The 12,222-nt window shown below is 39.7% G+C and overlaps 1 protein-coding gene across 13 annotated transcripts in view; it reads left to right on the top strand.

The window, feature by feature from the left end:
• The window catches only part of ARHGEF28 (Rho guanine nucleotide exchange factor 28), a 306,584-nt gene that overhangs the window by 181,575 nt on the left and 112,787 nt on the right, over nucleotides 1-12,222 (top strand). Inside the window, exon 1 of one of the 13 annotated variants that reach the window (XM_036080798.2) lies at nucleotides 8,676-8,935. The exons of the other annotated variants lie outside the window; for them this stretch is intronic. Within the exon in view, the coding sequence (XP_035936691.1) occupies nucleotides 8,851-8,935 (85 nt within the window). The 5' untranslated portion in view covers nucleotides 8,676-8,850. Of the gene's footprint in view, nucleotides 1-8,675; nucleotides 8,936-12,222 lie in introns of those variants that run through there. 13 annotated transcript variants of the gene reach the window in all.

The following is a 12,222-nucleotide window of genomic DNA, read 5'->3' as shown; positions in this document are numbered from 1 at the left end:
TATTTTTGTGTATGGTGAAAGAAAGTGGTCCAGTTTCATTCTTTGCATGTGGCTGTCCAGTTTTCCCAACACTGTTTTTTAAAGAGACCATCATTTCCTCATTATATATGAATTCTAAATTTTCATTCTGCAAAATAAGATCCTCAACTCCAAATAAACATAGCTTAGTGAATGAGTAAATCACACAGGCTCCATCCCTAAAGATTCTATTTTGATGTTTAAGTCAAATGATTAGATTATAAAATTCAAACAAAAAATATTAAGGAAACTACTAATTTATAAAACATGAAACAAATGAAAAATAGGAAATATGTTCTGGAAATATTTAAAATTTTTACATGGAAAGTTAAAATTCCAGCCACAGATTTCTTCCCCTTTTCTTGTGCTGAAATCCTTGAGTATACCAATGTGTCCAGACATTTAATAAAGGAATTGCTCTCACAGAGGAATCCCTGGGCTCTGGGCTTCATTGCAGTGTGTAGTGTGCTTATGTGAGTTTAGGCTTGCTCTTTTTTGAGTACCAGTGGTTAATCCCTTGGAAGGGACTTCAGGGCAGTTAACGCTTGTATTCCCTGGCATGAAAGCTTACAATTTATTTGGACAAGTCGGTTTAACTTTTAGAGTGGCTAATTGAGAAGACATTGTTATGAAATATGGCCCCTTACTTCAGGCATGAGCAAGAAAGCCAATAGAATTTATTCTAAATAGTGTGAGATTCTGTGGAAGGATGTGTATGAGCTAAAGTATAGAGAAGTGGTACCATTGCAAATTGAACAGGAGATCTAGTAGTAAATGTGGTTCTTTATAATAATTAAAGTAACAAAAAAAATCACAGAGTAAAGTTGAAGTTATCCAGAACTTAAGTAGAAGACTTTGAGTAAGCTAGCTGGGTTTCATCCATGCTCTTGAGATTTGTCTGCCAATAAGATTTCTGTGATCTAACTGGGTAGATGCACCTACCCTCAGGTACACATGGGAGCCTCTCACTGGGGTTGCCTCTTGGGAACCTATTAACTCCAAAGAGACACTATTTGTTTATGAAAAAATAAAATTAGTTTCAGCATATCATCTTTTAATGTCTACTTAGCTTTGTCAGAGCTACGCAGTTACTTCACATAATACTTTAGGCAAAAGAAAGTGGACTTTTATGCATGACTTGAATTCTGCATATATGATTAAGTGATGCAGTCTTTTAGCATGAATTCCACAAACATCCATCGAGTGAACATAGATTCTGTACTTTTTGCCTCATCCTTTAAAATTTTTTTAAATTTTATTTTTAGAACAGATTTCAGATTTGTAGAAAAATTGTAAAGATAGTTACAGAGAGTTCCCACATATCCCTCTTCCCCTATTAACAAATACTGTGGTGCATTTGTTCAAATGAGTTAACCAATATTGATACATTATTATTGACTGAAGTCCATACTTTATTTAGATTTCCTTCGATTTATCTAATTTCCATTTTGTGTCCCAGGATCCTCTCCAGGATACCATATTATATTTAGTTATCATGTTTCCTTAGGCTCCTCTTGGCAGTGAGAATTTCTCAGACTTTGCGTGTTTTTAATTATCTTGACAGTTTTAGGACTACTGGTCAGATATTTTGTAGAATGTCCCTCAATAGGTATTTTTCTGATGTTTTTGCCATCATTATGTTGAGGTTATGGGTTTTGGGAGGAAGACCACAGAGGTGAAACGCCATTTTCATCACATCAATGGTATATGCTATCAACATTACTTAAAACTGTTAATGATGACCTTGATTATGTGTCAGAGTAGGGTTTGTCAGGTTTCTTCACTGTGAAGTTACTCTTCCCCACTACTCTTTGCATACTCTTTGGAAAGATGTGCAGCCCGTACTTCAGGGGTGGGGTGTCCTCTGTATACTTCCTTGTGGGCAAATAAATAACTGGGAATTCTTCTACATGGGAGACTTATACTTCCCCATCTATTTATTTAATCATTTATGTCAGTATGCATTTATGGGTATTTGACACTGCATCATAATTTAGTACTGCTTTATTTGTTGTTGAGAAGTGGTCTAGCTTTCACAATGGGGGATTCTTCTAGTTGGCTTCCTTGTCATTTCTACACATTCCCCTCATTGTGGGATTTTTTTGCTGTTAGTTTTTTTTTTTTAGAGGGGTGAAAGTTTTCTTTATGATACTATAATGGTGGATACATGGCACTGCGTTTGTCAAAACTCAGGGAACTTTATGGCACAGAAGTAAACTTCAATGTGTGCAAATAAAAAAAATGAAGTTGGAGGATCCTTTGATGGAAGCAGAATGTGACAAAACAATTTAACTACTAAAAATGTATGAGATTCCTTACTGTAAGAGATGAGTAGTTTTCAGACCTCAGTAACTTTGGAAATGAGTAGAGTCTATAAGAATAAAGGCAAAATAAACTGTACATAAGCACTGTCCTCTAGGTGATAAAGTTGTTTCTCACAGGGATACAGGTTATCAGTTTTTATACCACTGTAACAGTGCGCTGGAAATGAACAATTAAGCAAATGGACTATAGACATTATTGTTATGTTGGAGTGGTTGGGAGTTGGTAGATAACCAAGGGGAGGAGGCTAGAATGATCTGTGTGCTGATGAATTGGAGTTGGCCACATTAGTATGCACGCATGATTATTAACATAGATACGCATGGTTGCATGTAGAAATGTTTATAGATAAATGTATATGAATAGGTCAGGGCACACTTGGAGGTATTTCCTTACTGTGTTGAGCGGGACTAGAAGTAACAATACTCTAGTAGCATATTCAAGATCAGCCACCCTTTATTTAGCTTCAGAACTGTGGAATTGATAGATTTGAGTTTACATTAAGACTCAGTTTTTTGCTCATTTTATATCTCCTAGTTCACTTATATGCATGTGAATGACCATATACAAGCCCATAGAACAGTAAGTTGAACTTTGAATGTTCAAATTGATTAAAAAAAAAAAAGTTTGTAAATAAGTTTGTGGCACGTAAGAGACGTTTTTGGAAAGGTTTGGGAAAATGGGAATTGGAACATTAGCAGAAAAAACCTAAAAGGTAGTTGTTGCTCTCCCTAATTGCTGTGGCTCTTCCTGCCAAGAGGAATCTCTTTCTCCCGAGGCTATGACAAGACATGTGACTGTCCCTCCACCCTTGCTCTTTTCACCTTCCTGGCTCATCTCCTTTCTTCTCCCACTTCTAGGACCCTTCACATTCAGGATTCAAAGCTGCCTCTCTCTGACAGAGTCAAAATTTCTCCTAATTCATTGTTCAGAAACATCGAGCCAGTTTGTTCTACTTCTTTTCTTTGAGGTTATGCCAAGGATTTCAAGGTTTAAAACAGAGATCCAGGAAGTCTTTATTTTTTTTTCTTAAGAGTATCATCTGAATAGAAACTGATACTTGTAGCTATTGTAACTGCTGGTGGAAACCTTGACAATGTAATTCTTGAATATGTTGCTTTGTTTGGAAATTTACTTTCCTGTTCTTAGTGTTTTGGATATTTTCTTCTTACACTCCACGTGGATATGTCATAATACAAGTAATATCTTGATGGACGTTTAGGCTATATCCAGTTTTTCCCCTTAGGTAGTAGGGGGATATAAAAATCTCTGAAAGTGCATGCAGGCTTTTTATTCAAATAAACCAAGGTAATAAAGGTAGATAAGAAACAAAAAGTATTCTTACGTTTAAAGTAAGGTGGCATTAGGAAATGGTGGCACTCTAAAAGTCCAGTGCATGACAACAGTGGTTGTCCCGTGTTCCCGAGTTATGTCTGTTTTATGTGAGATCAATTTCATGGGCTCTGTTTCAAAAAGAGAATGGGGAAGTCGGGAGAAAATTAATCATTCAAACCTTGGGATGACTGTACTCACGACGCCATGGCTCTGAGTGTGACAGCGGAGATGTGAAGGTGCTGTTCCCACTGTGCTTCTCAGGATGAGCGCATCTTTAGCACATGGATATGAGCTATGCTTTAAAAAATCCTTATTTTCTGTATAGCATGGTCTCTCATTCAGAGCCAAGCATTTCGCTTGGTGCATAACCGAAGTCACAATGTTCTCCAACAAAGAAGAACTGCTTGTTTTGAACTCCAGGAGATGACATGGGGCCTCCTAAGGGATTTTGAGGAAGATTCTGACTATCTCTGAGTTTCACCTAAGGCTACATTATGTTGCCACTGTGCAGGCTGAAGTGAGCCAGGATAGGCTTGTCCTGGTGTTTAGGGGTCTTGTCTCCTCTTGCCTGTGTTTTTTAGTGACTTTTTCCGAGAATGGTGTCTAGCAGTGTTAAAATCCGTGGACTCTGGTTTTTAAACAATAGAACAGAGAAACAAAACAAATCCTCCTCCTCTTTCAGTCTTAGTATGATTGTCTTGGAACTTCTTTGCACATTTGCATGTCTCAGTTCAGAAAATCAAGCCATTACTCCTGAGGTAAAGCTAGGGTTACGTCAGTGTCTGTAATGTACAAGAGAATACAATGAAAGGGAAACTTTGTCTTTATTTAATAGTTAAGCTAAAACTTAATGAAAACTTACATTAAAAACTAATGATGTCTTAAAAAAACTAATGATGTATTGTATGGTGACTAACATAACATAATAAAATTAAATTAAAAAAAAAGAAAACTTACATTAAGTTCTTTACCTTTATGACCTCATTTGATCCTTATAACTCTTTGTAGTATGGATGTTATGACCCCATTTATATGAGACAACTGAGGATCAGAAAGTATGAGTGACACTAAGTAATTGAGTGACAGAACCACTCTCCAAGCCCAGATATATATGACTCCAAAACCCCACAATTTTCCTTTTTACCTTATGGCTCCTTAAAAATATGAGTATGACACAGTTCTTGCACTCAAGGCATTTTGGGTCTCACTGGAGGATAAGAAAACTATAAATACTGTAATTCAAATCAAAATATAAATACCCTTCTAAGAAAGATTAATTTCACCAAGGTTGAAAAGTGGGTGATGTGTTGTCATGACATGAGGAGAATCAAGGGCAGCTTCCCTTCCACGTGGGTCTTCCCCACAGCTGAAGCTTCAAGGCAACAGCGTCTGCCCTGGATGATTGTAGCCTTAAGGAGGTAATTTTCTTTTCTTTTTCTTTTTTTTTTTTTTAAAGATTTTATTTATTTGACAGAGAAAGACACAGCGAGAGAGGGAACACAAGCAGGGGGAGTGGGAGAGGGAAAAACAGGCTTCCCGCTAAGCAGGGAGCCTGACGTGGGGCTCAAGCCCAGGACCCTGGGATCATGACCTGAGCCGAAGGCAGACGCTTAATGACTGAGCCACCCAGGCGCCCCTGGAGGTAATTTTCTAAGGATTCTCTAATTAAAGGAGGCACAGTAAGGCTGATGAAATCATTCACAGTCTTGCATTGTAATAGTTGTAGAATATCCTGATGAGAAAGTGGCCTTGGGAATATGTCCTTGAATTCTGCCAACTGCAGTTGGAATCAGCCAGGGAAAGCAAAGAAATTAATCCATTGAATATGAATGAGATGTAAATAACATCTTGAATTAATTTAAATGCAATCATACTGGTATAATGGGGGAAAAAAGTGAATTACTCTAGAAAACAAGGAAGATAAATGACCCACATTTGGGGAAAGTCTTTGGTGAGCAATAAAATGAGCTGTCCTAAAAATAGAGGTGTGCAAACAATATTTTCTACTTCACTTTGTGTGTTAACTGAATGCTGTATAGCTGTCAGTGGCAATCATTTCATTTTTAAAATATGTCAGTAAATAAAGCAAATAAGAATAGAAAATCTTGTTGAGCTTCTCACATGTATTTTTTCGGTAGTTCTTTTTTGTTGTCAGAATAATTTTCATGTCAATAATCAATTGATAGATAATTGGTCAATAAGGCCTGTGATTTGGGGAGAACTAGATAAGGATGAATCTCCTTGGCACCCCAACTACCAGAAATGTGTTTTACAAAGATTTTTTTCACAAATGTGAAATCTTGGGATTGTCCTGACTTTCTTCTCATGTATCACTCATGGTCAAGAGAGGAATAGCTCTAGTAGTTTGTTGACCTGGGATTTATCCTGGTTAAATGGCTCTAAAACTTCAACATACACGAAAAATGAGAAAGATAATACTATCTCCTGATCCGACACTTAAATTTTAATTGGATGACTGTCTAAACAGGTGGAGGTTCCCTTTCTTTAGTCTACAGACCTCTCTGAGGCAGCCGAGGGTCCATGGATCTATGTACACCCCAAGTATTTCCTGGAGCCTTGGAGGACAGTGGGCTTTGTTGACTCACAAGTCCTCTTATATTTTTTCAAATAAAGTTACTATTGTGATGAATAAAATACAAATATATTTTTAAACACTTGACACAAAGCTGCAGGAACTCTTGCAAAGCTACATATTTTCTGTAGCATAGGGAATATAGTCAGTGGTACTGTAATAACATTGTATGGTGACAGATGGTAGCTCTACTGAGCATAACATGCAGAGTTGTTGAATCACTCTGTACACCCGAACCTAATATAACATTGTGTATCACCTATACTTGAGTTAAAAAATTTTTTTTGAAATACATATTTTCAATCAGGATGTTAAATAACATTTACAGATGACATGTAAAGCTTTTCCATCCATAGGTAAAGAGTAGTAAGTGTAAATTGTTCATTCATTAATCACATGCCTACAGTGTCCCTGGCACTTTCTTAAGCTGTAAAACTGATAATGAATGGAAACACTCATCTTCAAGACTTTATTTTCTTATGAAAGATCCATGTGCACTTAAACTCTCTTACCTGATGTAAGGATTGAGAATAATTTATTCTTAAAATTGCATCTAATTAAGAAAAATACGTAATTATTTTTCAGATAAAAGGCCACAAAGTAGAACATATACTAATGTTTATTTTGACTTAGTTGTAGTGCTTACAATGGTCTCCTAGTTGCATTTTGTTATTTGTATGTTATATTTATGTAGCAAACCATATAAAAACATAGGAGTGATTCATGTAATTCTAATTTTGATTTGCATTTGTAATTAAGTGGTTTCTCCCCTTGCTCCAGTTCTATCTGGACCTCTCACCCACTCCCCATCCAATCAGACAGGGTTAGCTATTAGGGAGCAGGTTACACATCTCTTTTCTGACACAGCATGGCATGATAAAGCCAACAGTTTGGGAAATACTTGGAGTAAAGATGAATTTTTTTTTTAAAGATTTATTTATTTGAGGGGCACCTGGATGGCTCAGTCAGTTAAGCATCTGCCTTCGGCTCAGGTCAGGATCCCAGGGTCCTGGGATGGAGCCCCGCGTCAGGCTCTCTGCTCAGCGGGAGCCTGCTTCTCCCTCTGCCTGCCACTCCCCCTGCTTGTGCTCTCTTTCTCTGTCAAATATATAAATAAAATCTTTAAAAAAATATTTATTTGAGAGAGAGTGAGCGAGCACGAGTGGGAGGAGGGGCAGACGGAGAGGGAGAAGCAGACTCCCCACTGAGCAGAGAGCCGGAAGGTCCCAGGACCCGGAGATCACAGCCTGAGCCGAAGACAGTCGCTTAACCGACTGAGCCACCCAGGCGCCCCTGGAGTAAAGAGGAATGTTAATTAAGGCACATTGCTGTGCTTCAGATCTGCAGAGTCATACAGACCGTATTGTTTCCACAGTCTTCATTTATTTGGGTGTCTGATGACCTCACAAAAGAAAACACACCGTTTCCTGCTATCGATAGTACTAAGTAAATGCTTAGAAGAGACTCCCCTCTGAGACTTGGGGTGTGCTTTCTTCTGCCCCAGATCTTGGCTGCTGTGCTTGAGCTTCTATGGGGCACGTGTATCTTTGTGCCCATGGAGAGCAGGGAAGTAATAGTGTCCCCGGTCAGGGGGAGGTGGTCATGGGCTTCTACTGAATGCTAATTACCAGAGGGTTGTTCACGGGGACTGGGGACCAAGTAAGGATTCTTGGTTTGTGGTAACTTAGTCACTAGCTCTGTTGAGAGGGACTGCAGGTTTAGAGCCAAGCTCTGAGGGTGCCCAAATCCTTATGATTGGCAGCCAAACTTAGTGACAGTTGAAGCAAAATGCCCCAATTGTGCTGAACAGGAGTAGATGACTTTTCATGTATTTAATGAGCACAATTATCTCTAACACTTAAAGCTTCCAACTACTTTAGCTTTAAAAGGATGGCGAGACTAGATTGTTAAAGGAATTATAAGAGCTGTTTTGACCCTAGAATCCGAAAAGCTGCCGATACTGTCAGTGGTATAAAAATGGATTGCTCTGGAAAACTCCCTGCCCTGCGTATGCTGGCTTTTACTTGCCAGTGTCCTGAGCTTTCTGGCTGTCCACACTTGGGAACTTCAGCCTTGATGTCACTGTGCAGGGTGGCTTTTCTGAGAGTGATCCTCTAGCTCCAGAACAAAATATGTACCTGCATTTGGAGGCTTTTCTTGAACCCCAGGCAGCTCTCTTTGAGTTCACAGTTACCTTCCTTCTTCATTTCCATTTCCAGCCACGAGAAGAGGGGAGTTAATGATTCATATGCTCTCAGTGACCTTTTGAATAACTGGACTGTGATCTACCAGTGCAACTCTCAGCTGCCTCTCTCTCTCTCTCTCTCTCTCTCTCCTCTTTTCACTTCCCTAGTTTGGCTTTAATATTTACAGCCTCCTTCTCCGTCTACATGCCTGGACGCCTGAAGGAAGCAAAACATTTATGGCCTCTCCCTCCCCGTGTGCGGGAGCTTTTCACCCAGCCCCATTCCTTCCTTTGACATCACCCGGGGAGACTCGGGAGACTTGCCTCCTGGCTGGGGACGCCCGAGTTCTTCCTGAGTCTCTCATGTTGAATCTGTTGATTGAAGCAAAACAAAAAGATGGATTCTGACTCGGACTCCCCTTTTAACTACTCATGGCCTTCCTTCCCCAAAATGAAGATTCGACGGAGGGCATCCAAGCAAGGTAGATCCTGGAATCTTTTATTTTATTTCCCTCCAAGCCAAGCCAGGGAGCTTTGTCTTCTTACCTTTCTTTTCCTTGTTGCTTTGCCAGACTGTTTTCTGATGAAGTGCAAGTTTACACATGTTTATATAAAACTCTCACTCTAAAAATTCTTTCCAGAGAGGCTTCGGACAAGTAGGTTTACTTGTTCTTCGGTTCCTTTCACTTTGACTCTGCCTTTGTGCTATATTGTACATGTGCAGTTTTCTTTAAAAAAAAAAGGGGGGGGGGAGTTCAGTACAAGGGAAATGTTGCAGATTCACTTGATCAGAGTTACCTTGGAGTTACCTTGACAATAGAGAGTCCTGTTGACTTAAAGAACTATGTACATATTCGATAACCTGTCTCTGCTGCTTTTGTGTTTTCAAGCAGGTGTTTTTTTTTTTTTTTTAATTCTTTACCGAAGAATAATGTTCCATTTTAGACTATTGATTTTATAGTTGCTCCAAGGAAGGGATTTTAAGAAAGTAATTTAAACAAGAAAGCCTGTGTATCTCCAGGGGATCTAGTTATATATTAAAAAGTTTATTAGTAATTACCAAGTAGGCAGAACACTTTACTGCCAAAAGAAAAAGTCATTTATTTGTAGCATGATTAATAATGCAGTGTGTTATGCCACTCATTCCCCCTTGCAAGTCATTCTTGACGTCCAGGGAAATCAAGGGACGAGTTGGTGTTAGGGTACAGGGGAGGTGTCCTCAGTCTCCACTGCCCCCTCCTCAGCTGGCCTCTGCAGGTGGCCATTGTTGCCTTCTGAAGTTTACCAAAACAAGAAAGTTAGTGACCCATCTGTCCCTTATCATGTGTGGGGAGTATGTGGTTATGTTTTTAATTCAAGGAGAAAGGAACCTTTTCATGAGCTTCAAGGCAGAAGGGATGTTTCTGAAAGTGAGCTGTCTCTAGCTTTATCCTTACAGAGCAGAATTCTCTATTCGCCAGAACAGAATGACCTATTGAATTACCCCCTGCTTTTTGATGAGAAAAATGGAGGCTGGCAGTTGTCAACATACCTGGTTTGCCTCAAGGACCTTGTTTCCTTCTAAAATAAAATAGAGGTGTGTGTGTGTGTGTGTTTGCATGTGTGTGTTTGCTCTTTGGCTAGAATCAAGGCCACCCCCAGGAATAAGATTGGTTACACATCCAGTGCTGGTAGAAAGCCTCAACCTGAACAAATTCCCTATGCTGCTCAGCTGCCATCCTTGAAATTCTATTACTGGGGACTTAAAAATGTTGTACAACATTCCACTTTTCTGTTGTGTGTGTGTATTTTTTTAAAGATTTTATTTATTTATTTTAGAGAGAGTGAGATAGCAAAGAGAGAGCACGAACTGGGAGGAGAGGGAGAAGCAGACTCCCCATGAGCAGGGAGCCCAATGCTGGACTAGATCCCAGGACCCTGGGATCACAGTCTGAGCCGAAGGCAGACGGCTTAACTGACTGAGCCACCCAGCCATCCTTCTGTTGTTGTGTTTTAAACTTAATTTCTTCTTTGGGGGAAGGGGCCATGATAAATGCAGCTTACCATTAAATGGTTCAGGAGGAAAAACTTTATGTAAGAGATAGCTCAAGCATATGCATGTAAAAGCACACTCAGACACATACAGAAAATGGAGTCAAAATGTTAACAATAGGTAAATCTGGGTAAAGATGATATCTTGGTGTTCTTTGTGCCATTCTATCTTTCCTGGAAGTTTGAAATTATTTCCAAATAAGATTTTTAAAAACTTCTAAATTCTGAAAGTGGGGAGATACACTATTTCATTAATTCTTCGGGGTGAATATTCTGGTGCGGTGAGGACTGCTTGAGGGCAGCTTGCTGTTCTGTAAGACTATGAAATCTTTGTGTTCATTCTAACTCATTTTGGTTCGGGGAATGATCTTCATATGTTTTTGTGCCTGGCCAACTGACCGGATGCCTATGTAGCTGGGGTCCTGCATAGCCTAACAAATTGGGGAGATGTGGGATTAATGATTAGAAGACCAGTGGAGGAGCTTGAGAGTCCAGTGGAGCTGTAGGGAGTGCATTAATCACGCTCTCCTTTGAAATCTAAAATTGGAGCACAGCCAGTTTGAGCTACAGCAAGAAGTCATAACATAGCTATGCTTAAATTAAACTCAATTCAAGTGAAAGCAGGTACTTGGGATTTGAAAATAATTATTGCAGCTAATAAACAAATGACAAGTTTGGTCGCAGACAGTTGGGAATTGACTGTGTTCCCTGTTTGCATTTGTCACTAGATGATGATGGCCAGTTGTGAAGAGTGGGTTTGGTCACGTTGCACTGTTGGCTAGACAGAGTCCCAGAACTGTAGGCCTTAGGGATGACCTGATCCACCTACCTCATTTTACAGATGAGTGTGATGGGTCGGAAGAGGTGAAGTGGATGGAGAAGAGTAGTCATGTGTTCAACAGGCATTTCCAGAATGGCAGTCATGGTCCTGGAGGGTGGGGCGAAGTGGTGAACCAGACAGATACTGTCCCTGCTTATAGGGATGTTAGCACTAAGAATGGATCCCACATCTTACAGGATCCAGACATGTCACCTCTATATAGTGGAAGAAACACCAAGAAACTGGATTTTTTCAGCCCTGTCACCTGTTTGTGCTGGAACTGTGGTCTCCAGTCTCTTGTAGGATGATCTAATGATTTTTGTCAGTCTTTAAAACTAAGGTGGATTGTATTTCTTGCTCATTCTTCTAATTAGTACGGGTAAGTTCTGGTCACTTGGGAAGTCAGGAAGGAGGTTTTGAAGGCTTAGATTTTCTGCCTCTCATATTTTGTTGGAAATATTCTCTTTTATTCACAATATGTTTCCTTTGTCCTGATCCCCCTTGTTAGTATTCTGTCTTTTAATACCCCATCCTTCTGGGCGCCTGGGTGGCTCAGTTGGTTAAGCGACTGCCTTCGGCTCAGGTCATGATCCTGGAGTCCCTGGATCGAGTCCCACATCGGGCTCCCTGCTCGGCAGGGAGTCTGCTTCTCCCTCTGACCCTCCCCCCTCTCGTGTGCTCTCTCTCTCTCATTCTCTCTGTCTCAAATAAATAAAAAAAAAAAAAAAAAAAAAAAAAATACCCCATCCTTCTTTATTATCACTGCTCTTTGATAGACACATATACACGTACACAATGCTGGCTTGTTTCAAGAGATGTGAAAATAGAGAGGGTTTGGCAAAAAGGGGAAAACTAGATTAAGCAGAAACCCACCAATACTTACGTCAACTAAACAGTGAATCTAGTGCTTTCTTATCC

Source organism: Halichoerus grypus, chromosome 2, assembly GCF_964656455.1.
Source record: "Halichoerus grypus chromosome 2, mHalGry1.hap1.1, whole genome shotgun sequence".
Classification (NCBI taxonomy): domain Eukaryota; kingdom Metazoa; phylum Chordata; class Mammalia; order Carnivora; family Phocidae; genus Halichoerus; species Halichoerus grypus.
The sequence above is the reverse complement of the archived record's forward strand: the minus strand, read 5'-3'. Positions and strand labels throughout refer to the sequence as shown.